Source organism: Tachyglossus aculeatus, chromosome 13 (assembly GCF_015852505.1).
Source record: "Tachyglossus aculeatus isolate mTacAcu1 chromosome 13, mTacAcu1.pri, whole genome shotgun sequence".
NCBI classification, from domain to species: Eukaryota; Metazoa; Chordata; class Mammalia; order Monotremata; family Tachyglossidae; genus Tachyglossus; species Tachyglossus aculeatus.
Genome location: NC_052078.1, coordinates 18601834 through 18627426, shown reverse-complemented (window position 1 = coordinate 18627426; position 25593 = coordinate 18601834). Strand labels below are relative to the sequence as shown.

At 41.3% G+C, this 25593-nt stretch overlaps 1 protein-coding gene across 3 annotated transcripts in view; it reads left to right on the top strand.

Moving 5' to 3' along the window:
* ACBD5 (acyl-CoA binding domain containing 5) overlaps window positions 1-21486 on the top strand; it is a 43739-nt gene extending 22253 nt beyond the window's left edge. For all 3 annotated transcript variants that reach the window (XM_038755635.1, XM_038755637.1, XM_038755636.1), the window contains 8 exons: window positions 4064-4204; window positions 5251-5436; window positions 6960-7066; window positions 8376-8655; window positions 11616-11815; window positions 12501-12545; window positions 12956-13065; window positions 18717-21486. In XM_038755635.1, the coding sequence (XP_038611563.1) occupies window positions 4064-4204; window positions 5251-5436; window positions 6960-7066; window positions 8376-8655; window positions 11616-11815; window positions 12501-12545; window positions 12956-13065; window positions 18717-18729 (1082 nt within the window). In that variant the 3' untranslated portion in view covers window positions 18730-21486. The remainder of the gene's footprint in view (window positions 1-4063; window positions 4205-5250; window positions 5437-6959; window positions 7067-8375; window positions 8656-11615; window positions 11816-12500; window positions 12546-12955; window positions 13066-18716) is intronic.
* The last annotated feature ends 4107 nt before the right edge of the window (window positions 21487-25593 follow it).

Below are 25593 nucleotides of genomic sequence, written 5' to 3'. Positions count from 1 at the left end.
GAACAAGAGTTGGTAGACACATTCCCTGCCCACCAGGAGCTTCAGATGTGTAAGCTCCTTGAGGTCAGGCATAGGTACCTATCAACCCAACTGAATTCTCCCAAGTGCTTAGTACAGTGCTCTGCACAAAGTAAACCCTCAATAAATCCCACTGAAGGATATGTTTTTGTTGATAAGTCCTCATTGTAGCTCCCAAATGCCATCTGAATCAGCAGTTTGGTGAAGAGTGGTTTTAGCCAAAGCCTCCGTAAAAGCAATTGTCACTCCTGCTATTTGCCCTATGATATTTTGTCTTCAAAGCTGGAATCTGGGCAAACAGGGAAATCTAAGAATGCCATATCCACAGTTATCTTGTGGGACTGAGGGAGTTAAAAATCAAAAGACAGCCACCCCCTCCCCACAAACTTCAAGCTAAATGGAGCCTAAGAGAGGTGGGAGGCTGTGAGCCCAGCTTCTCTGTACACACACTGGTCTGAAATACTTTCATAAAGAGAACAAAGAACTCCCTTATATTTGTGTCAAAAACTGCCCCCTCCAATTTTGTTATAAAGAGGTTTTATTGTAAAAATATTTTTTTTTATTTTTTTACGCACTAAATCTTGTCATTACTAAACTTGCCACCTGTGAATTTTCACTTCAAAGTAAACACCCTTGAGAAGCTTCAAAAATAGTTCGGGTCTTTTATTTTTCTGCCCTGAAGAAAGCACCTTCTCTTCAACACTTGCCCAGGTGATGTGAAGTACTTTACAGAGATCTTTTTTTTTTCGAATACTCATCACTAGTATTGGGGCAGCTCTCAACCAGTACTATATACGGTTTTGAAAAAACATGGCTTTTCTTTGCATCTTCATAGTTGTAACTCCGTCGCTGTTTGTTGCACTGCTAGCTATGGTAGTGTGAGACTATGGTTATTTCTTTCTCATTGCTTGCAGTATTATTGTGTGCTTGCTTTCAACCAGTCGTGAGGGTTGAATATGTCTCTTTAATTTCTGACTCCACTGAGGTATGCAAAAAAAGCCTGTCAGCCTACTAAAAAATTGGCAGATGGCAACTTTAGTAATTAGAAAAAGACCACATTTCTGTTTAGCTGTGAATTCAATTGGTTTTTAGACCCCATTTTAATCATTAGAGCAATGTCGTACCCGGGGACCCAAATCTTCCATGCTGCTCATAAAAATCAAGTGTACTGAACTTAAAAAAGCTTGAAAAGTGTTTTTGAATAAATTCCACAGAAAAAAAACCATTTGCAGTTAGCCATAAAGGAAGTTGGTTGCTCAGTAGTCCTGAAAATTAAATATATGCCTACCCCCCAGAATTTAGTGTAAACTGCACAAGGGCCTATATTATAGATGACTGTGTTATAGTAGGATCTTCGTTTAGGTGAGGTAGTGGTGGGTCTGTCCATTGTGTACATGTATTTTGCTATTGTTTTAGGGTGTGGTTTGCTTATTGAAACTGCAGGAGTGAGAAAACCTAATGTGGCTGTCCATTTATACCTAAAGAGGACCGAGATCCTCCTGTATGCAGCCAAGATAAAAATCTGCAAACAGGTTCAGCAAGTCATCCCTGGAGCTGTGGACTATTCCCTGTCATTAATTAAATGTACCATTGCTAAAATGTGTAAATATGAGATTAGATAATGAGTGATTTGAAGGGTAGTAAAACTGTGTGGGCTAACATTTGTTTGAACCTGCAAGGAAACCCAAAATAACAAGATGCCCTTCTAGCAAGACACTCACTACTACAATGTTTTTTTTTCAGAATCTTTAGTACTTACCCTAAATCACATTGCGCTTTAGATTCCTTCGTAATGAACTCAAGAATGAACGTCTAGAATTCCACTCCTGCCGGAGGATTATATCGTCTTGTCCTGTCCCCATCGAATGGAGAACATCTGCTAAATGTGTTATGTGCAATTTATTTTAACTTTGTCATTTACAAATATGATGGAAGGGTTAGAAGGGCCTCAGAAGTCATCTAAAAATATAGTCTCCTGCCTTGACTTGCCAGCACCTAAATCCTCCCACACAAATGAAAATCTGTCTGGTTTTTAAAAAAAGTCCCAGCAAAGGGATTCCTCAACTTCCCATAGTAATATATTCCATTATTTTACACACAATTTTTCTAACATTCATATATAGATCTGATAGATCATACTTGAAGTACTTTTGGTACTAGAAAGATGTGGGGTAAGTAAAAAGGAAGATTAGTTAAGTACTCCTGAGCTTCTATTTATTGCTCTATTTATTTATTTTACTTGTACATATCTATTCTATTTTATTTTGTAGTATGTTTGGTTTTGTCTCCCCCTTTTAGACTGTGAGCCCACTGTTGGGTAGGGACTGTCTCTATATGTTGCCAATTTGTACTTCCCAAGCACTTAGTACAGTGTTCTGCACACAGTAAGCGCTCAATAAATACGATTGATGATGATGATCTCTAAAGATGATCATGGCTCTTGCCTTCAAGGAAGGCTTTGCGAGTGAAAAACCAAATTGGCCTACCAAATTTTTCTTTCCCCTAGTTGCTGTGGGAGAAGGCAGTGGGTGATAAATAAGGTTGAAATTCACTTTGCTTCTTTGAAAGACGAGAGTGGGAACTTGGGTTATGGCTGCATGAACATTTCCAAACTTATCATGGATTTAAAACAAACTGTATTGCAAAATAGTCACTGGGCCCTGTTTTTCTCATTGCCTGAGTCACTTCCTGGAAATAAGCCATGTGTTTACAGAAATGAATTCAGTCTTCCCAGACCTACTACACCAAATGTAAGCATTTAACACTAGACCTTAAGACACAAGTTTGAGTGCTCTCCAGCAACTCAAGTGTTACGTTCTGGATGAATCCCAAATTAAGGAAAACTCTTATTACAGTTTGCATGTCTTGCCCAGTGCAGCACGCAGCTGTTTTTACCAGCTTCACATCGTGTTGTATCCAGAAAGATGTGCACTCCCGAATTCTCTTGTAGCCTTTTATCCAGCTCACGTAGTGAAAACACGCACTGTGTGTGTTGCTGAGTGCATAAGGTAGATTTGATTAGGAGCAGAGCTCTTTTTGCTTCTGCTTTTAATACTCTCCCTCACCCTCCTGCTCTCCTGGATCACATATTCCTGCTATCTATGCACCCACTATTAACACCATTTTTCCTTTTGGTAAACTTAGTACTTTGGTAAGCGCTTAGTACAGTGCTGTGCACACAGTAAGCGCTCAATAAATATGATTGATTGATTAAACCGTCCTTAGAAATGGTTACGTTGCACCAAACGTAAATTTAGGACAAAAAAATGTTTATCATGTGGCTATATAATTTCAGCATTACCAGGCTGTGACTCGGACACTGGGAAAATTTGGTTCATTAAGTATGATGATTCACAAAGTAGTGGATTGGAATTTTACTGGGCTTTTTCTACAGTTTAATCCCTGGGATGAGAATAAACAAAAATGATCTCAGTCCCTGTGGTCACTGAGGGACTAAATTGGTACTGTAATCCTAACCATACCTGTACAATTACCATAAATTGTGTGCTTTGATTGGCTTTATTAGTTCGGCAAACAGTGTCACTCGGCAGCTGGTGCCCAGACCACTAACTGTTTTCCCATTTCATTTCATCTCATTTTGTTGGTGTGTATATTAGAAAACAAAAGAGGGGGAGAGTTGAGAACAGTGAGAAAAATACTGATAATTTTCCTGTCAGGAGAAATGGTATCAACATTTAGAATTTATAGAATACTAGTATTAGGAGAAAGCTTTAAATCATTAAATTGCATTATTAATAATAATAATGGCATTTATTAAGCGCTATGTGCAAAGCACTGTTCTAAGCACTGGGGGGGGGGGAATACAAGGTGATCAGGTTGTCCCACATGGGGCTCACAGTCTTAATCCCCATTTTCCAGATGAAGCCCAGAGAAGTTGACTTGCCCAAAGTCACACAGCTGACAAGTGGCGGAACCGGGATTTGAACCCATGCCCTCTGGCTCCAAAGCCCGTGCTCTTTCCACTGAGCCGTACCGCTTCCCTGCTTACCTGGGGGTCTAAAACCTGTTTTATTTCATGTTATAGAACTTGGTAATGTCCTAACTTCAGCTTCAACTCCCAGTGCAAAAACCGTGAATGGGAAAGCTGAAAGCAGTGATAGCGGCGCTGAATCTGAGGAAGAGGAAGCCCTGGAAGAAGTGAAGCAAGTGAAAGAGAGAGAAAACGGTAACATTTTGGTTTTAAGTCCGTGTGGAAAATCTTAAAGGCCAGATGTGCCTAATTCAACAGCTAGGTGTGTTGCCAGTGTGGTTTTCATTTGGTCCAAGTACTGCTGGGGAAGAGGTGAACGACCCAGCTGTATTTCCAAGCTCTAGTTTCTATGGAGGGGGAAAGGTAATGATGACGGGATTAGCAATACTCGGAATAAACTCTGCTAATTGAGAGTTGTGAGAACTTCAGTTCCCATATAAAAGACGATATGTTCACTGAGACTTCTTATTTTACCCTATGGATAACCCAAAATCTCTGGGCCTACAGAATCTAGTGTGCATGTTTGTCTTCCTAACCAACCATAATCTAAATCTGGGACATTGTATCAGTTAAGAAGATTAGAGAGTGTCCACATGCACATGTATGGATACCCAGGCAATAGATCTCTTCCCTTCCCTGGGCTCCTTTGAGAGAAAGTAAAGTTACAGTAGTTTGATTTTTGCCTATCACTGCTCCCTCTAACCTCTGCTGCCCTTTTCCTCTCCACTTCCTTCCTCCCCACTTCCACCTTTCCCCTCACCTTGCCCTGCCCAGAAAGGAGGAGAGCTGGAAAGTCAAACAGCAGAAATGACAGGTGGCCCTTTTGATTTAAACCTGTTCATCAAGTTGAATTACATTTTCAAAACTGCAGTTGGCATTAAGTGTGGCCTCCCTTCTTGGCTAAAGAATAAAAATCTGGAAATACATACCCCCAAATCCCCATAATTTAGGTTTCTCTTAGAAATGATCATTTCGTGCCCTGATTTTTCTTTTCACTTCATCCTCTTCCTAAAAACAGCCTGCACCCCGTAGACTGAACTCTGCTCCCGTGGATGTTCAGTTAAATCCATGATGGGAAGTTTTCGGGGTTGGGGCAGAACGTAGCTGCTGAGTGAGATATGTCCAAGTAAGGTGAAACGTTCTAAATCTGATAATTTGGCTAGTTTTCTAAAGGGAACATTGTCAGGTGATTTTGTGATATGCTGTGTGTGATCATTGGTAATGCCTCTTTTCTTTTCTAGAACTTAAAGTCGAGCAGGAATCAATAGCCAGTAAGGATTTAGAAAATGTTTTCACTAATGGCAATGACAAAGACAGTCTTACTGATGCTAGTTCCTCCATAAACGGTACTACCACTGACGAGGAAGTAAAGAAAACAAATCAAAATTTGGAACAAACTGGAATAACTACTGTGTGGCTGCACCAAGGTAGTGTCCCATTCCTCTCCCTTCAAAAATTTAATTCGGAATTTCAGCGAAAGGCATCTAATTTTTGCCACCCTCTCCGGCTATTTAGTAATTTCTCTGTAGTGAATCATTTCATGAAGATTTAAAACTGTAAAAGACAATAACACAAATCTACATTCATTGTTTTAATTTAGGACTTAACTTTATAGGTCGGAAGAAAGTACAGAATTGTCCGTTTTTCTCTGCGGGGTTGGAAAGGATTTGGCCGGTTGTCACCCTTAAAAATGTAACCTTTGGAATTAGTGGCTTTTTCCCTGACTCTGAGCTCTTGTTGTCTTTCCTCCCCAATCCTCTGATTAGATTTTTAAACTGTGACTTCTGTTTTTCAATCAAGTGAAACTTGGTTAAACTGAACCGTGTTTTCTCAAATAGTTACTGTCACATAATAGTTACTCTTGAAATTTAGTTTGGCTATCTAGCTACTGCATTTTTCAAAGACAGGCTCCATGCAAGATCGTAGTTCTGGAATCCCTCAGATCAATCAATCAATCAATCGTATTTATTGAGCGCTTACTGTGTGCAGAGCACTGTACTAAGCGCTTGGGAAGTACAAGATGGCAACATATAGAGACAGTCCCTACCCAACAGTGGGCTCACAGTCTAAAAGGGGGAGACAGAGAACAAAACCAAACATACTAACAAAATAAAATAGAATAGATATGTACAAGTAAAATAAATAAATAAATAGAGTAATAAATTTGTACAAACATACATATATATATACAGATGAGACAAGGTTAAAATTTCTAACCTCTAGGATTGCCCAGAACTAGGGAGGAGATATTTATCTGTGTGAGGTAATCCCCATCTTTTCCCAGTGGCTTCAATGATCGAGCCTAGATTTCCGGTGCTTCCGTTAGGGATTCATATCATCAATCGTATTTATTGAGCGCTTACTGTGTGCAGAGCACTGTACTAAGCGCTTGGGAAGTCCAAATTGGCAACATATAGAGACAGTCCCTACCCAACAGTGGGCTCACAGTCTAAAAGGGGGAGACAGAGAACAAAACCAAACATACTAACAAAATAAAATGAATAGAATAGATATGTACAAATAAATAAATAAATAGAGTAAAAAATATGTACAAACATATATACATATATACAGGTACTGTGGGGAAGGGAAGGAGGTAAGATGGGGGGTTTGAGAGGGGGACGAGGGGGAGAGGAAGGAAGGGGCTCAGTCTGGGAAGGCCTCCTGGAGGAGGTGAGCTCTCAGCAGGGCCTTGAAGCTATGTCCATCAACCCCGGCTTTGGGGGCTGGCTCTGGGACCAGATCTGCGCTCAGCTCTGAGGCAGGTAGAAATCCAAGGGGAGGATGCCCCAGGCCCGCCAACTAATCGAGTCACGCTCGGAGCTACAGTGGGTCCAGTGTGTGTTGTCCAGCCACGTTCTGCGGCAAGGATTTTAGATTGGAATTCAGCGCTTTTCCCACTTTGCCAGACGTAATTGTGTGGCTTGGCTTATCTATCCGTTCCGTCCAGATTCAAATGATGATCACGTTGAAGATGTCTCAGGGATTCAGCATTTGACAAGTGATTCAGACAGTGAAGTTTTCTGTGATTCCATGGAACAGTTTGGACAAGAAGAGGTAAAAACCTGAATTTTTTTCCTCGACAGGTAAGTTTTCAAAGTGATGCATGTGCAGCCTCTAGTAACAGGAGATGTAAGTAGTCTGTTCATCACTTTGAAAACATACCTTTCATTGTTTTACCATCTATATTTATATTTTACTCTATTTATTTATTTATTTATTTTATTTGTACATATCTATTCTATTTATTTTATTTTGTTAGTATGTTTGGTTTTGTTCTCTGTCTCCCCCTTTTAGACTGTGAGCCCACTGTTGGGTAGGGACTGTCTCTATATGTTGCCAATTTGTACTTCCCAAGCGCTTAGTACAGTGCTCTGCACATAGTAAGCGCTCAATAAATACGATTGATGATGATGATGATGATTGCTAGAAGTTAATGAGAGGAACTGTTGAAAAACAAATTTTCTACGGTTTCCTGACACTGGTCCCGAATGCTCCAGAAGCCTCAGACCCTTTTTAAAAATATGTCAGGAAAGATGGAGTAGAGGATCTTCAGACTCATTTCTGCCTTAGCTTAGCTGTTTGGTTGGAATTTCGGATCATTGGCTGTGTCTGAACGGCGGGGGCCAGATCTAATGAAAAGTTGAAATAATTTTACTGACTCCATAATCAATCGTATTTATTGAGCGCTTACTGTGTGCAGAGCACTGTACTAAGCGCTTGACAGTTCTAATGGTATGACACAAATCAGCCAGCTAACTTTAAGAGGTTTTCAGAGTGAGTGCTCTAGTCTCAAAATTCAGGATTGTCTTTATTATTGTTTATTAAGTGCTTACTATGAGCAAGGCACTGTACTAAGTGCTGGGGTAAAATAAAATCGAATTAAGAGAAGGTTCCTGGCCCACAAGGGATGCCCAATCTAAACAGGGGAAGGCAGCACAATAACAGAAAAAGATTGTCAACAGGAGATGCTATCCTCACAATTGCAGGAAATAGCAGGATAATAAATTTGATACTCATGCAATAAATTGCCTTTTATAAATTGCATACCATATGCCATTCAGAAAGAACAGTGTCACTGAACTAGTCAAATGGGTTTTCAATTGAGCAGGGAAATTTTGTATGCTAGAAAAATTACTCATTTTTATTCTAAGAACTCTGATTAATTACATCTGTAAAATCGAACAGGATCCATTTGTTCTCTTGATTCCCAGACAAAATGAAAATGTCCTTTTAATAAACTTAATGTGGGACTTAATTGATGGTGATGTGTTTCTAAAGATAATCTCTTTTATAGACTTCAGATTTTGTGGGAAATATCTCACTGGAATAATTTTTACCTAAATGTCTTTCTTAATTTGTATAGTCTTTGGAGCTGTTGACATCAAACAGAGGAACACTGAGATATTCATCCCGTTGCGTGGCAGTTGACCACAGTCAGCTGTTGGGAAATTCTGGTTTTCCTGAGGAAGATCGAGTAGCCTCTGGAAACTTTCGGGTCGAGGACATGCAGGAGCGAGCAGGTGAAGGAAAAGGCGAAGTGAAGTGTGGGGGAGAAGATGGCAGAACCAACAGTGGAGCAGCATCCCAAAGGGAGAAACGGGCCGGAGAAAAGGAAGAAGGGTCTGGATTCAGAAGAGGGAGAGGTAAGTTGGAATGTTTCCTCTCATACTGCAGAGAAGCATCATGTAATAATAATAATAATAATGATGGCATTTATTAAGCACTTACTATGTGCAAAGCACTGTTCTAAGCGCTGGGGGGGATACAAGGTGATGAGGTTGTCCCACGGGGGGCTCACAGTCTTCATCCCCATTATACAGATGAGGGAACTGAGGCCCAGAGAAGTTAAGTGACTTGCCCAAAGTCACACAGCTGACAAGTGGTGGAGCCGGGATTTGAACCCATGACCTCTGACTCCAAAGCCCGGGCTCTTTCCCACTGAGCCACGCTGCTTCTCTGTAGTACGAAAAGTATAGCATCAGCAGGCAGGAAACCTGTCTGGGTCCTCAAGCTGCTGCTCCTCACTGCTTTCCCTACCTCATTTCCTCATCTAATAAGAATTATCGTAGTATTTGTTAAGCATTTACTGTGTACTGAGCACCGGGGAAGATACCGTATAAGATCTTTTAGACTGTGAGCCCACTGTTGGGTAGGGACTGTCTCTCTATGTTGCCAATTTGTACTTCCCAAGCGCTTAGTACGGTGCTCTGCACATAGTAAGCGCTCAATAAATACGATTGATGATGATGATGATGATAAGATCGGACAAAGTCCCCATCCTACGTGGGGCTCCCAGGCTTAGTGGGAGGGAGAACAGACATTTAATCCCCGTTTTACAGGCGAGGAAACCGAGGTACAGAGAAATAAAGTGTCTTGCCCAAGGTACACGGCTTCTAGATTTTGATAAAACTGGAGGCATTGTGTCGATTCAAGGAATTTTTATATCCATATGAATGAAACAAAGTCAATAGCTCTCTGTCATTGCAGGACAGCATGTCCTAGCAACCTCCCCCATACAAAGTGGAGAGGGGAGTTTATCTGGAGTTTCCCCTCTGGTCTACTCTTCATGATTTCCAGAGATGCTGAGCTTACACTGGATTACCTCAATTACAGCAGGAGCTGCCTGCCCAACTGTAGGGTAGCCAGGAAAAATTCCCGGCTGGTCCCAGATTTTTTTTGTGAATTGGAAAATCAACTTAGGTGAGCCATATGAGAAATGAAATGCCCCATGGCAAAATAATAACCATAGTAACATACTACCCCAGATCTACCTCTCTTATACTCTTGTGTCCTTCCATCCTGGGATAGATGTAAAAGGTTATGGTTAGGTGAAAAGCCATTCCTCCAGGGAACTTGGCAAGAAAACAGTTTTTTCACACGAACAGGAAAGGAATTGGAAAGTCAAGAAGCTTGGGCTACTGAAGGATGACAGAGGAAGAGACTTGTTTTGTTACAAGTTCCATATCAGAGCTTCGGCAACATAGAAAAATTACCCTTGGAAAGGGCAGTAGGTGCATGGTTTTGAATTAAATTGCCAAGAGCACACTAGCTTAATTCGTCTGAATGTCAAGTGACTAAATTGCACAGTGGCCACTTATGGTCTTATAAGACGCAAAATGAAAAACTTGAATCCTCCCAGGGGTAAACTGCAAAAATGAGAAATCTCCTCAAATCACCGAGAGCCCAAAGGAGGAGGAAATTGGGGAACCAGAGGAATGAAATGTGAGCTATTTTCATGAAATATTTAAAGTAAAAGGAACATGTTAAATTGAGTTCAGATAGGGGAAGCGGACAGGCTTCCTTTTCTGGGTATGAGATTTATCTTAGTGTTCCCAGTTTTTCCACTTTCCCCTTCTCTTCATAGTCTTCCTATCTCCTGTTTAAAAGCAGAAATTGTGGTAAAGGGGTCTTGAGATTGAGGACTGGTTGCCTGAGGTAAGTCTCAGACCCAGCTACTCCAAAATAGTCTACACTTCTTAAAACCCTTTCCTGAATTTCTACAGAAAAGGCAGAATCTGGGGAAAAAGCAATTCATGACGCAAATCCCATCGTCTTCCCCAGTGCTGAGGTCATATTCCATTAGGCTGGTTACCTCCAAAAGGGAAAAAGCAGCAATTTGAAACAACACTAGCATTCAAGCTCTATTTAAAAAAAAAATAGCTCTCGTGTGTCTACTCTAGAATCCTTTATGTTCGTGATAGATTCAAATTCTCAAAACGTATCTTACTTAGATTTACTCTTGAGGTCTGATGGAAAGAAGATCAATCTAGAAAGTTTCTTCTTTTAAAGAAACTTTTAGAAATGCTTTTCAAATCATAGGTATGCTATCCTCATAAAGGAAAACAGAAAACGTTGATGTGATTAGAGTGATGTGATGTCATTAGAGTATCACAAACGCTACCGTCCGGTAGTAACAATGGAAATGCCACCTTCACTTTACATGCCCGTTCTCCTATAAAGAAGGGATTGTTTCCAAAGAATCAGGTTCAGATGAACACACGTGCTGCCACATGTACAATGTGGACAGGGAATGTGTCTGTTTATTGTTGTATTGTACTCTCCCATGTGCTTAATACAGTGCTCTATACAGTACAGTATTACCTGTATACATATTTGTTACTCTATTTTACTTGTACATAGCTATTCTATTTATTTTATTTTGTTAGTATGTTTGGTTTTGTTCTGTCTCCACCTTTTAGACTGTGAGCCCACTGTTGGGTAGGGACTGTCTCTATATGTTGCCAACTTGGACTTCCCAAGCGCTTAGTACAGTGCTCTGCACACAGTAAGCGCTCAATAAATACGATCGATGATGATGATGATGCTCTGCACACAGTAAGCGTTCAAATAAATACAAATGAATGGAGTCCCCACATCGTGTCCATATAGGGCCAGGTTGTCAGTAGGACGTAACAGGAGTTAGGGGATGTTCTATTCAAAATGAATAGGGAAAACACAATTTATAGCGGAAATGGCTGTATTTGGGATTTAATACCTCATAAAGAGAAGAGTATTGATAAAATGAATCAAGCCCATTAATTAGTACTAGCTTCAAAGAAGAGCTTTCCGATAGATTTGTCAATTTCGTGCATGTTCCATGTAGGTCACAGGATGCAGCATTTGAGTGACGGGACTCAAGGGGGACAGATGGGCAGCGGAGGTGATGGAGAGCGCTGGGGTACAGACAGAGGCCCGCGAAGCAGCCTAAATGAGCAAATTGCTATAGTGCTCATGCGATTGCAAGAAGATATGCAGAATGTCCTACAGAGACTTCACACACTGGAGACACTGACTGCTTCCCAGGTAATTTTGAATCCCTTCCAAACTTTTTGTAAAGATACAAACTCTATTCATTTTCTTAAGAAAGAAAAAGTTGAAAGTTTGGAAAACCCAGACCAAAAGCATGAGTACCTCTGGAAGGTGGTCTTGGCCAACTAATAGGCTCATACGTGTGGGTGTTTAAGTTTGGTTTCTGTTTATATCTTGGATTTGTATGTAGAGATGAGGTTACCTGTGGGGGAATGATTATCCAAATGAAAAGTTCAAGCCCATAACCAGCAGGTCCCTTCCATTGGCTTTAATCACTCATGCTATGTGGTCGAATGAATGGAAATAGAAATGTGCAACCATACAGGGAGAGATCCAGCCCTCAACAGAGAGATAGTTATACCAGTTTATATCTTATATATTATCAGTTATTTACTTATTTTAAGGTCTGTCTCTCCCTCTAGACTGGAAGCTTGTTACGGGCAGGGAATGTGTGTTGTATTGTTTTATTGTACTCTCCCAAGCACTTAGTATAGTGCTCTGCACACAGAAAGCGCTCAATAAATATGATTGACTCACTGGGCAGGATTTCTTCGAAGAGAAGCCCAAAAAGGTCAAAATGATCTCAATAAAGTCTAAATAAGAATTGAGGGGATGGTGTCTCTTTTCACCTTACATTCATTCATTATTATTATTCATTAGCTTTTACCCTCATTTATAGGCAAAGTCATCAGCACTGCAGTCTGCTAATTATCCTCCTTCCTCGGTAAGAAAATGATTTTATACTTAAGTGAAAATTTTAAAGTTGCCATTAAATTGAATTCTCAGAATTCAGCAGAGGTACTTCATTGAAGATGCAAGAAGAAGTTATTACCTATTTGTAAGAATAATTAGGATACATGTTAAGTGCTTGCTGTTAGCCAAGAACTAAGTGCTGATGCAGATACCAGATAATCAGGTTGGGCTGGGCCCAGTCCTTGTCCCACAGGGACTCCACAGGCTAAGTGAATTTGTCAGTTTTTATTAATAGAAGCGAAATACTTTAGGAAAAGCACTGTATACTTTGAAGTGCAGGTGTCCCTTTTCCCTTGTTTTTACATTTAAATTAAAACGTGTGTGAGCTTATTATGTATCAGTGCAAATTAGTGACCACAATTCCTATTTTGTTTTTCTCAGAAACCATCATGGTGGCCCTTTGAGATGTCTCCCAGTGCATTAGCATTTGCAATTATATGGCCTTTTATTGCCCAGTGGTTGGTGCACTTATACTATCAAAGGAGGCGGAGGTAAATGGTTTTCTGATCAATTTCTCATTCAGAAACAGTTTTTGTATCTTGGGTTTACCAGAGCCAGGAAGCAGGATCATTATGGTTATTTTATTAGTTATGTTAAGGCTTTGGAGAGTGAGGTGATACTTACAGAAAACTTTGTGTTGCCACAATTCATTGCATTCCTATAGGCAGGGGTTTTTCATAGCCTTTTTTTAATGGAATTTGTTAAGTGCTTACTACTGTGCCAGACACTGTATTATGTGCTGGGGTAGATACGAAGCTAATCAGGCCCCACGTGGGGCTCACCGTCTTAAACCCCATTTTACAGGTGAGGTAACGGAGGCACAGAAAAGTTAGGTGACTTGCCCAAGGTCATACAGGAGACAAGTGGTGGAGCTGGGATTAGAACCCAGGTCCTTCCTACTCCCAGGCCCACGCTTTATCCTCTAGGCCATGCTGCTTCTCATATTTATTTTCATATAGACTTGAATGAACTATGGAAACTTGTGTCTTAACTGGAGCTCAGAAAGGAGACTGATGACTTGGGACAAGCAACCTAAAAAGAAGTGGGCCATATTACATTCAGAAAAAGTGATCAAAATTTGTCGCACATGCATTCCTATCCATTTCTCTAGCTTCAGGATGATTTTCCTTTAAGGATTTTGCTTCAGAGCTCTATCCTTTACAGTCTATCTTTTAGACTGTGAGCCCACTGTTGGGTAGGGACTGTCTCTATATGTTGCCAACTTGTACTTCCCAAGCGCTTAGTACAGTGCTCTGCACATAGTAAGCGCTCAATAAATACGATTGATGATGATGATCCTAAGGAAAACCTAAAAACCTAAGCGTTCTCAGGTCATCAGCTATTTTGCTCTCCTCATTATTAAATACCTACTGTTCGGCAAAATAGTTTTCCAAGTCCCGGGAAAAAATACACTGATAACAATTAGACGTGATCTCTGGCCCTCAGGGGCTTACAGTCTCATCATGTGGAGGAGAGGGGTTTGACGACAAACACAAGGAAAGGTGAAACATTTAAAAGCCCCAAAATTTAAAAGTTGAAGTTCAAAGTCCAACTGGGCCTAGTGATAAAGGGGTGCAGCAGGGGCTTCACAGTGCTGCCTCCCAAGTTGTTCAGCATCCAGTCACAACCCAAACCTTCTCAGTGTGTGAAATTTTCTGCCGAAGCCTGAGTCCTTCAGTGCCCTCCGATAAATTTTGTTTCCCTTTCTCCTGCTGCCCTGACGGGCCCAGTCTGTCCCTCTGGCCCAGCAGGCTCACCCAGTTTGGCGCAGTGGTTAGAGTGGTTCTGCCTGGGAGGCAGAAGGACCTGGCTTCTAATCCCAGGTCTTCCATTCGTCTGCTGTGTGACCTTGGGGAAGTCACTTCACTTTGCCTCAGTTATCTGTCAAATGGGGATTGAGTCTGTGAGCCCCGTTTGGGGCAGGGAATGTGTCTAATCTGATTTGCTTGTATCCACCCCAGCACTTAGAACAGCGCCTGGCACACCTTAAGTGCTTAACAAATACCATAATTATTATTATTATTACTACCCAGTCTGATTTTCTGACCCATTCAGCTGCGCTGTGACTCAGAAGGCTCACTCAGACCCTCACAAGAGGACTATGACCCAGAAGCAAACTCCTTCACTGCTGCTTTGATAAGAGGAATCCACACACAGACTAGTATTGTCTGCACAGTTCCTAAATTCAAATTCCACGTTCCTGGCTACATCCCCATACTAGGGAGTGTAATAAAGAGAATGGAGTGGAGAGAACTGAAGGAGAAAACATCAGGACGTAGTGGAAAGAGCACAGGCCTGAGGGTCAGAGGATCTGGGTTCTAATTCCTAGTGGAAAGAGCACAAGCCTGAGGGTCACAGGATCTGGGTTCTAATTCCAGTTCTGCCATTTGTCTGCTGTGTGACCTTGGGCAAGGTCCTTGGACAAGGACCTTGGGCAATTTCTCTGGCTTCAGTTACCTCATCCATAAAATGGGGATTAAGACTGGGAGCCCTAGGCGGGACAGTGGACTGTGCCCAAGGACCTTGGGCAATTTCTCTGGCTTCAGTTACCTCATCCATAAAATGGGGATTAAGACTGGGAGCCCTAGGCGGGACAGTGGACTGTGTTAGTGCACTTAGTGCAGTGCCTGGCATATAGTAAGTTCTTAACTATTTATTATTATTTTTTTAAAGATCCCAGTTGAAAGGAGAGGCAAAGGAATGTCACACACACCCACATCCTCCTCTCTTCCATCTTCTGTCCTTTTTCCTGCCCCCAGTAATGGACTGAGAATTTGAAACCATGAATCAAGGGTGCTTACTGTGTGTAGAACACTACTAAGCTCTTGAGAGAATACTGAAGGGCAAGTAGACATGATCCCAGCCCTCAAGGTGGTCACAAATTAGTGGGGGAGAGGTATTAAAATAAATTGCTGGTGGGGAGGCAATTTAGAATAAGGATTTGTACATAGTGAGTTTGGGTTCAAGAGCATAAGTAATGCCAGAGGGAGGGAAAGTAAGGTGGGGAGATAGTGGATTAGTCAGGGAAGGAGATAGAGAACGGTCATGTCAGATGTGAAGGAGGAGGGAGTGCATTAAGGGGTTGATGTGAGATGAGTGATGCACAGTGAACAGGTTATTAGCAGAGCAGAGTGTGGAAACTGGTTGCAGTGGGAGAGGAGGAAGGATAGGTAGAGAGGAGAGAGAGCTGATTGAACGCCTTCAAGTCAATGGTGCATTGACTTGATGCACATCAAACATTCCTGTTTGATGCAGAGATAAATTGGAAACCCCAGGCGCCTGTCATTTCCTGGCTAACAAGTGACTAGGTGAATTCAGACAGGGAAGACATCCAAATGAAAACAACTGGTCTTGGAAATTTGAATGCTAAAACAGCTTCCTTTAAGGGCTTGAGGCCTATACATCAATCGATTGCTTCTCCCTACCACCATTCAAAGATCTGGTAGCCTTCGCATTAATATTTAATTATATTATGATTTTAATAATTAATCCAAATACGATTTAATCCAAGTAGCTCATAGAAGTTGATCTTACTTTTATATCTTAGTAATTGGATGAGAGTAATTGGATATGATATACATATATGTATATATGTTTGTACATATTTATTACTCTATTTTACTTGTACATATCTATTCTATTTATTTTATTTTGTTAGTATGTTTGGTTTTGTTCTCTGTCTCCCCCTTTTAGACTGTGAGCCCACTGTTGGGTAGGGACTGTATATGTTGCCAATTTGTACTTCCCAAGTGCTTAGTACAGTGCTCTGCACACAGTAAGCGCTCAATAAATACGATTGATGATGATGATGATTGGAAACCATTGGAGGGTTTTTGAGGATTGGAGAGATGTGCAGAGAACAATTTTTTATTTTTTAAGAAAAATGATACAGACAGCAGAGTGAAGCATACCTTGGCAAGGGGAGAGGCTGGAATTCTCAGCCAGCCAGACAAGGAGCCTGACTTTGGGCCAGATCTCTGTTTATCCTCCTCTTACCTTTCTTTCTGACCTGTGGGAACTGTTTTCTAGTTCAGGCCTGCAGCTCTTTCCCTTGGTAACTGGTACCAAGCTTGCCACTTCCTAATCCTTTCAATGCAGAGGTTTGATTGAAACCTTTGACATCCAGCAGTCGTAAAGCATACCTGACAGAAAAGATTTAAATTTCATCCTAAATGAAGTGAATTTTGGGAAGCAGAAAGTAGGATAAGGGGAACCCCTGCATTTACCTTAAAATGAAGCATGTGACTCTTGCCCCTCTCGTTCTCATTTGAATGACATTCAAGTGGGTTCTTGAGGTTGTGATTCTGTTTTTTAATATTCTGCATTATCTAATACTTCAAATCCCACCCATCCTCTTAGGAAATGCTTCAGATGATCAAAAGTGAGAGGAATTTTGCTCGTGTTTTTTCCCTTTTCTAATCCAGTTGATTTTATCATTGTCTTTTTAAAAACGCAGCTGTTTCTTTTTATTGTGAAGATAAAAATCCATATTTCTAATGCTTTGTTGCTATGGCTTGGTCAGCCTCCACCATGTTTCAGGCTGTGAGGACCCTGAAATTTTGCTGCTCTTTTCACGTTGGTTGCCATCTTTCTCATTTTTGTTCTCCTTTCTGTACCTTTGTCACCAGCTTCCCTCCAACTCCCACAGTGGGAGCCGGGGACTGTGTAAATACCTCATCCCTGTGTTTCTTTCTTAGAACGTAATGCAGTGCTTTGCCCATACTAAATACTTAACAAGTATTATTACTAGGTTACAACTGAGTATATTTTTCCAAGGGATTATGGATTCCTGGTTGTGAGGGTTAGTGGGAAACCAGCCCTTGTTGTTGCACAACAGTAGCAAACAAAATTGCCTGGGAAACTGGACCTGTGAAAGTGAGATTTGTATTGTAATAATCTCACCTAAAAGTTCTTCTGAAGCGAGTTGGAGATATGAGAGAAACTTGGAGTTGAAAAAGACTAAAGTTTTACTTTTCATTAATTTTCAGAGTGATTGGGTCAAAGTAGTATACAGATTTGGACTGGCTGTCCTTCAGCTATCACTCTGTCATGAAATTGATTTTGTTGCAAGCTTTCAGTTTAATTCTTAGCAGGTCAGTGCAGGGGCAAGGAAGAGAAAAATCCTTTAACTTTTATTTCTGAGATGTGTTTATCTTTCGTACGATGCAGGTAAAAATCTAAGGCCTGCCCCTTAAAAGCAATTTCTGTCCTTGCTAGGTGCTGTAGGGTTTTTTGGAAAAAAAAAAAAATTAGAATTTATTTCATTGCAAATTAGAAGCGTCACCAAAGCACATGTCCTTCTGATGAAAGATGTCGTTATTTGATGATTTTTTTCACTGGAATTCTGTATTCCAGTAGCAGGAAACTGATCATCAGAAAAGCTGGGAGCCAACAATCCCTCAACCTTGCCCTCCTTCCGTGATTTCCAACTAGGGTGTCCCAGGAATTTTGCCATACTGCCATCTTGATCTCATTGTATGGCTCTCACAAGAGCAAGGGATGAAATCAAAATGCCAGAACTAGGGATTCTGCCACCTCCATGAAGAGTGTGCTTGGTTGGCACCCTCTCCCTTCCTGAGGTAAAGAAAAAAGGAAGAGGGAATGGCCCTACCCACAGTAGGATAGTAAACATTGGTCTAAGGCACATCTTCACAGGCTTCTCGGGTTTAAAAGATCCCAAGGAAATGACAGGAGGGAGCTGGTTCTTCTGGTGATCACCCTTGGAATTCTTGGTGGGAATTGGGTGTGAAGAAAAGTTGGGATCCCGAGAGAACCTACTAATGTGGATTTAGTAAAAAGAAATCAATAATGTCTCAGTGTCCCACTGAAGTAGGATTTGCACAGTGAAATTAGTGGACTCTCATTTTGGAAGTGAGGAAACTGTCTTGCAGAGAAATTTGTGTGTGAAAAAGTGGAAAGGCGATAGTTTTTAGCTACTTGCAGTTGAAATTTTCATGTTAGGCTTGAAGTCATATGGGGTGGTTCTGTATCTGCTTCACTTACAGTACAAGTTTTTTTATTTTTTTTTGCAGTAAGTTCAAAAGTTATTAACTGGTCCTGTTATTGGGAACATTTTGGGCACTGAAATGGTTTCTGGGCAAATGACTTTGGCCTAACTGGAATTGTATTCTTGATTTTCTAGAAAACTGAACTGAGAAAACCAATGGTATGTTTGATTAATGACAACTACTGAAACTGGAAGACCTTGGAGCGAAAAGGAATACGATGTTCACAAAATCTCAGGATCTGAGATGGCTAAAATTTCCTTTTGTTGTCCAGTAACTACAGTAGCTTGTTTTTCGTTTGCACTACACAAATAACATTTTAAGGACTAATAATATTGATACTTGAATGATCAATCTCGACTAAGTTACAAAGTTTAAATATGATTACCCTCTCCTTTAATCCAGAAGGAAAAGGAGTGATTGTTTAGTAGCATCCGCCAGATTATACGTTATGTGGTAATGTCAACTGCTCTTTCGAAAGACAGCCATGATAACAAAATCAGATATATAGGTTGGTTTTTTTTTTGATGTTCTAAACAAAATACCCACCATACCAAAAGTTCTGATTATGTGGAAGTTTATGACCCAGGTGGAGAAAAGTAGATCATTTGGAATGAGAAACACTGACTTGGTACCTTTGTTATCAAATTACCACATGGTGAAAGGAATGAACCATAAGGTGAGTTCCCCAGTTCATTTGGTAGGCTGCCACCGGGCTTTTGCTAGGCAGTTTCATTACAAGGGCTCTTGGTGTTCGAGCATCTTTATCCACCATTTAGAGGGTGGGTTTCAGTGTTTTGTTTTTTCTCTCTGATGAAGCTGTAGTTGGCTTCACTTCCCTGGGCAGGGTTTAGTTTCCAAAACCCCACTCTGAGGGTGCATGTCCTGCATGCCAGAGAGGAGAAAATGGGGGGGTGTTGAAAGTAAATGCCGAGAACGCTGCCTATTTTTACTCAAGCATCTATTCCTTTGTAATCACTTCATTTAACTGAGGACCTGTAGCTTCTACATAGGGTGCTTTCAAATGCAGAATGGAAATCTGTTTATAAGCTTTTTGCGTTTCAGAAGGGCAGAGTTAGTTGGAAATATTTTCATTAACTGTTAAAGGACTCACGGGGTCCCAGACGAGTCACCTGGTCTCAGTGCCTCTGCTTATTCGGTGTAAATGGGAACTATCTTAGCCTTGCACCGACCTCACAGGGATGTGGGGAGGATTTGAGAGATATAGGGCCTGGTGCTATTTTATGGACATGACTCCCCCAGGAGCTGGGGAGAACTCTTTTTGTCCAGTGAAGAACCATTTAGAGCCTTGAATGGCATTATTTAGCATTCCAAGGATACTAAACAATTAGTATCCTAATTAGATACTATTTAGACAGGCTAAATATTTAGCCTGTCTGGCTAAATAAGGATACTAAATAATTGGCATTTAATTGATTAATTGACTAAACGGGGTCTTAGTGGCCTGAAAAAGTTAAAGCACATCCCCATGGTCCAGGCCCGCTGAAGGAGTAGAATTGCTGGCTGGTTCTTATCCAGGATTTGTAACATTTTGAGGTTCTCTCATGAATGGCATGATCATCATCTAATTCTTAAGCAATAAGTTGCTGGTCAGGTGCTAGGAGTCCAGAGTATTCTTATTCATTATTAAGAGAGATGAACTTATTCTACCCCGGTGTAATGAGTGACCTTATTCTCAAGTCCCTTTTCTTCTATATAACTTGCCAGCTATTTTTATTACCTCTTTGATTACAAAAATATCTCTTTAAAAAGATCTGCTGAAGAACTCTGTTTAAAATCTACTTTAAGTTTTGGGAGTAGCGGGGAGTGGGGAATGAAATAACCGCCCCCCCGCCCCCCAGTTTTATGTAAATATAAAGATTAGATCCCCGGATCAGGGAACAGGTCATCATGATTTTCATTTCAAAAACAGGACACCAATCGGGGATAATAAAAAATAGCGGCTTTTCTTAATGTGAAAAGAAAATTATTTGTATAGCTTAAATTACACTGTAAAACAAGCAGTTTGACTTACTGTGAGAAGTTCAGGGGTGATATCATTTGGTATCATGTCCCCCAATTGATTTTATAGCTCAGAAAGCACTTTGCACACAGCTCTATTGTATATAAAAGTGAAGATGTAATTAGAGGATTTAGTGCTATGGCTTAAGGTACCTGATTTTAAATCTTAAATTAAGGCTCGTAGTTTTTTTATTGGAGAAATGTTTCTTTACTGTGTAGCAGAATACACAATTTAAACAGTAATGAGAAGGTTTTATCATTTCTAACTTTCAGGCGTCTTGGTGGAACTGTACCACGTATATGTTATGCTGCTAGCTAAGTTGGAATTAAATCAGTAACAAGAAAATTTAAAGTAATTTTTAGTAAGAAAAGTCAGCTGCACCTCTTAATGTGTCCAGAGCACTTCTATTGCCTTTATTTTAGGAACAGCAGATTTTTAGAATAAGGCTATGAGAATTTACTTGTCAATTTACCTACAGCAGGGTTGAAAGCAGGATGAAGTGTCTACTCAAAGGCAGTCTGGTAGCAACCCACATGATGAAGGAGGGGGTGGTGGTGTGTTAGTGTGTGCGTGTACGCACGCGTGTGCGAGACTTGAACAGGGCCTGCATGTAGAACTCCTGAAAACTGTACCTTGCAGCAAAAAAGGCGTAGAGTTTTTGTGAAACAGCCCTTGCCTTCCTGCGCTTCAATTAAATGCCCAGTTTGATGTAGTCAAGCTGAACTACTGTGGATTCAGATTCAGGCCACAAATGCAAATTGATTCCATGAAGTTGAAAAGGTCAGCCATGCAAACTGGCAGTAATGCCCCTTGGGGTCAGGGCCTGAAAGGCTTACTTGCTGTGGGAAAGTCAAAACTTAAATAAAAATTGTCAATTCAACCTCCGTCCTACATCTTGTATCTTTTGTCACTGATACTGCTCACTTAAACGGATCTTGCCCTCACTGGAAAGTAGGATCATCGTCATCATCAATCGTATTTATTGAGCGCTTACTGTGTGCAGAGCACTGTACTAAGCGCTTCGGAAGTACAAATTGGCAACATATAGAGACAGCCCCTACCCAACAGTGGGCTCACAGTCTAAAAGGGGGAGACAGAGAACAAAACCAAACATACTAACAAAATAAAATAAATAGAATAGATATGTACAAGTAAAATAAATAGAGTAATAAATATATACATATATACAGGTGCTGTGGGGAAGGGAAGGAGGTAAGATGGGGGGATGGACAGGGGGATGAGGGGGAGAGGAAGGAAGGGGCTCAGTCTGGGAAGGCCTCCTAGGATAAAGATGTACCATGTGGCTGCCTGTTGGCGTAGGTCAATTTACAAATAGGTCAGTGCCACCCTCTTTCCTTGTATCTACCCGAGTGCTTAGTACAGTACCTGTAACATAGTAAGCACTTGACAAATACCATGATTATTATTAGTCTCCATTGTTGGAAAAGAAGCATGGAGATGTTAGTTTTGGAGACAAATGGCTGACAACCTAGGACCTATCACATACAAATATAACTAGAAAAGTCATTTTATCGTCTAGAAGAAGTAGCGGCAACTTTGTGTAAAACAGCTGAGGAGGAGGGAAGGCGCTGAGGCTTTTTAAAACTTATTAGTGTTACCTCTGCAAGGGTCCCTAAACCACGCGTAGGTGGAGGAAAGGGACGAAGAGGAACTTGGACTCAGCGGAAGAGAACCTAAGATCTGAAACACATCAAGGCAGATGGATTGTAAATAGGTTGGAGAGGCAACTGCTTTGCCCGTTGTGAGCAGGGACTGTCTCTAGTTGTTGCTGAATTGTACTTCCCAAGCACTTAGTACAGTGCTCTGCACACAATAAGCGCTCAGTAAATATGATTGAATGAATAAATTGCATGGCCTTCCCATCACCAGGGATGGAAAGGGGCTTCCTGAACATATTCACTCACCATCCTCCTCACAGCTTAACTCAGCAACCCCAGGTGGGCAGAGCAATAATTAATCAGTGGTATTTATTGAGCACTTACCGTGTGCAGAGCACTGTATTAGGTGCTTGGGAGAGTACAGTACAACCTACCCCCAACCCTGGTGGGTGAGCGATTCCCTCCCCTGCTTGGTGGGGTTGGCCTACCTCAACCCCACTGCTACTTGCAGTGCTTCTGGAGGAAGGTGAGAAATAGCACTATCATCTTGACTCCCCCTTTGCCCCTTTCTGGCTCAATGGGACAAGCCAGTTTATTCCTTTCCAGAAAGCTCTGTGAGGGTAAAAGCTAATTAAAAAAAAAAAAAAATGGTATTCATTAAGTGCTTACTATGTTCCCGGCCCTATATTAAGCACTGGAGTAGATAGGTAGGTCACAGTCCATGTCCCACATGGGGCTCACAGGTTTCATCCCCCTTTTAGAGATGAGATAACTGAGGCCCAGAGAAGTAAAGTGACTTCCGAAGGTCACACAGCAGACAAGTGGCAGGGCCAGGTTTAAAACCCAGCTCCTTGCTCTATCCCCTAGGCAACACTGCTTCTCAATGGTATCATCCTAACCATGCCAATTATGTTGCCAATTTGTACTTCCCAAGCGCTTAGTACAGTGCTCTGCACACAGTAAGCGCTCAATAAATACAATTGACGATGATGATGATGATGATGCTGAGCCTACCCACAGAGGTGGCACTTAAGAGTGAGAGCCAGATTTGACCCATGAGCCTTAGGTTGCTGACCCTCTCCATCAGTCGAATACTGATATTGGGATGTGCTCGTTATACCTAATTAAATTCTGAATACCATGCGTAACAAAGCTTCCTTTGCTACCATTATTTTTCATCTAGGCTAACAAAGTGCTAAACGTTAGCCCAGGGGGGCTGATGAACCGAAGAACTGCAGCGCGAAAACTGAGCCCCAGAGATTAAAAAAAATATATAAAATGTAATAAAAATTTAAAATCATTTAACCAGAAGAGTGAGTGGGGATTTCTGGGGTGGGAATGGTGTTCATGAGAGTAGGAGGCTGGGAGGGAGAGGCTGGGCGACACATCCCTCCCTAGCCTGGACAAGTAGGGACTGTTGCTGCAGAAAACTAGGACATACACGAGGAGGGGCAGTCTGGCCACCCCTGTATTAGCCCATTGGAAAAACGCCAAACTGATCAAATGAAACTGGAAAAAGAAGCTGTGATATAAAGATATAACTAAACTTTGATTTAGGAAGAAAGCTGATTGGGTCTGAACCGATATCACATTATACTAATGCTCGAAATGAGGCTTCATTTATAATCCATTTTTAATGAGGTTTTTTTTTTCCCCACAGCTTCCCTTGACCAAAAAGTACTAATTTAGTCAATCAATAGTATTCATTGAGAGCTTAGAGCTGTGCAGAGGAAAGGAGGATACAACAGAGTTAATAGCTCCCTCAAGGAGTTCACAATCCCACTGTGGCCTTGCCTTGAACCTTTAGTTTAATAATGAGTAGTAATAATAATGGTATTGTTAAGCGCTTACTATGTGCCATGCATTCTAGTGAGACTGGAGTGGACAGAAGGATATTAGACTGGACAAAGTCCCTATAATAATAATAATAATGATGGCATTTGTTAAGCACTTACTATGTGCAAAACACTGTTCTAAGCTCTGGCGGGGGGGGGGGGGGGGGATACAAGGTGATGAAGTTGTCCCACGTGGGGCTCACAATCTTCATCCCCATTTTACAGATGAGTGAACTGAAGCCTAGAGAAGCTAAGTGACTTGCCCAAGGTCACACAGCAGACAAGTGGCGGAGCCGGGATTTGAACCCATGACCTCTGACACCAAAGCCCAGGCTCTTTCCACGGAGCCATGCTGCTTCTCTATCCCTATCCCACATGGGGCTCATAGTCTCAATCCCCATTTTACAGATGAGGTGACAGGCACAGAGAAGTAAAGTCACGTGGCCAAGGTCACACAGCAAAGAAGTGGCAGAGCCAGGATTAGGACCTATGACCTTCCGACTCCAAGGCCCATGCTCTATCCACTACACCATGCTGTTTTTTAGACTGTGAGCCCACTGTTGGGTAGGGACTGTCTCTATATGTTGCCAACTTGTACTTCCCAAGCGCTTAGTACAGTGCTCTGCACACAGTAAGCGCTCAATAAATACGATTGATGATGATATAATACTCCTAGAAACAATACACCAGAAAGGTGGGTGAGAACAATCTGTCTCCCCCCTCTAGACTGGTAAACTCCTTGTGGGCAAGGGAATGTGTCTCCCAACTCTGTTGTATTATACTTCCCCAGCGCTTAGTACAGTGCTCTGCACGCAGTAAGCACTCAATAAATTCCACTGATTGATCTGAATCATAACCAAGACTAAGTACGATAAACTCCAGCTATCTACTGATAGGAGAATCATCATCATCATCATCAATCGTATTTATTGAGCGCTTACTGTGTGCAGAGCACTGTACTAAGCGCTTGGGAAGTACAAGTTGGCAACATATAGAGACAGTCCCTACCCAACAGGGGGCTCACAGTCTAAAACAGAATAGATATGTACAAGTAAAATAAATAAATAAACAAATAGAGTAATAAATATGTGGTTGGCAACATATAGAGACAGAGAGAAAGATATGAACTACGAGGTAAGGTGGAGTGTTTTAAGATACAGAAAGGACTTAAGTCAGTTTGAGAGGCGTGAAGAGAGGGGCCCATTTAAGGCAGAGCCAAAGAGACTCCATTTAAGGCCAACAACAACAATAATAATAATAATAATTGTGGTATTTGTTAAGTGCTTATTATGTGCCAGGTACTGTACTAAGCGCTGGAGTAAATACATTGAACACATTCCCTGTCCCACATGGGGCTCAGTTTTCTTCCCCATTTTATAGATGAAGGAACTGAGGCACATAGAAGTTAAGTGACTTGCCCAAGGTCACACTGTAGACAAGTGGCAGAGCCAGGATTAGAATGACACCTCAGGTCCATGGCAGGAGCCAGGATTAGAAAGAACAGTGCTTTGCACATAGTAAGCGCTTAATAAATGCC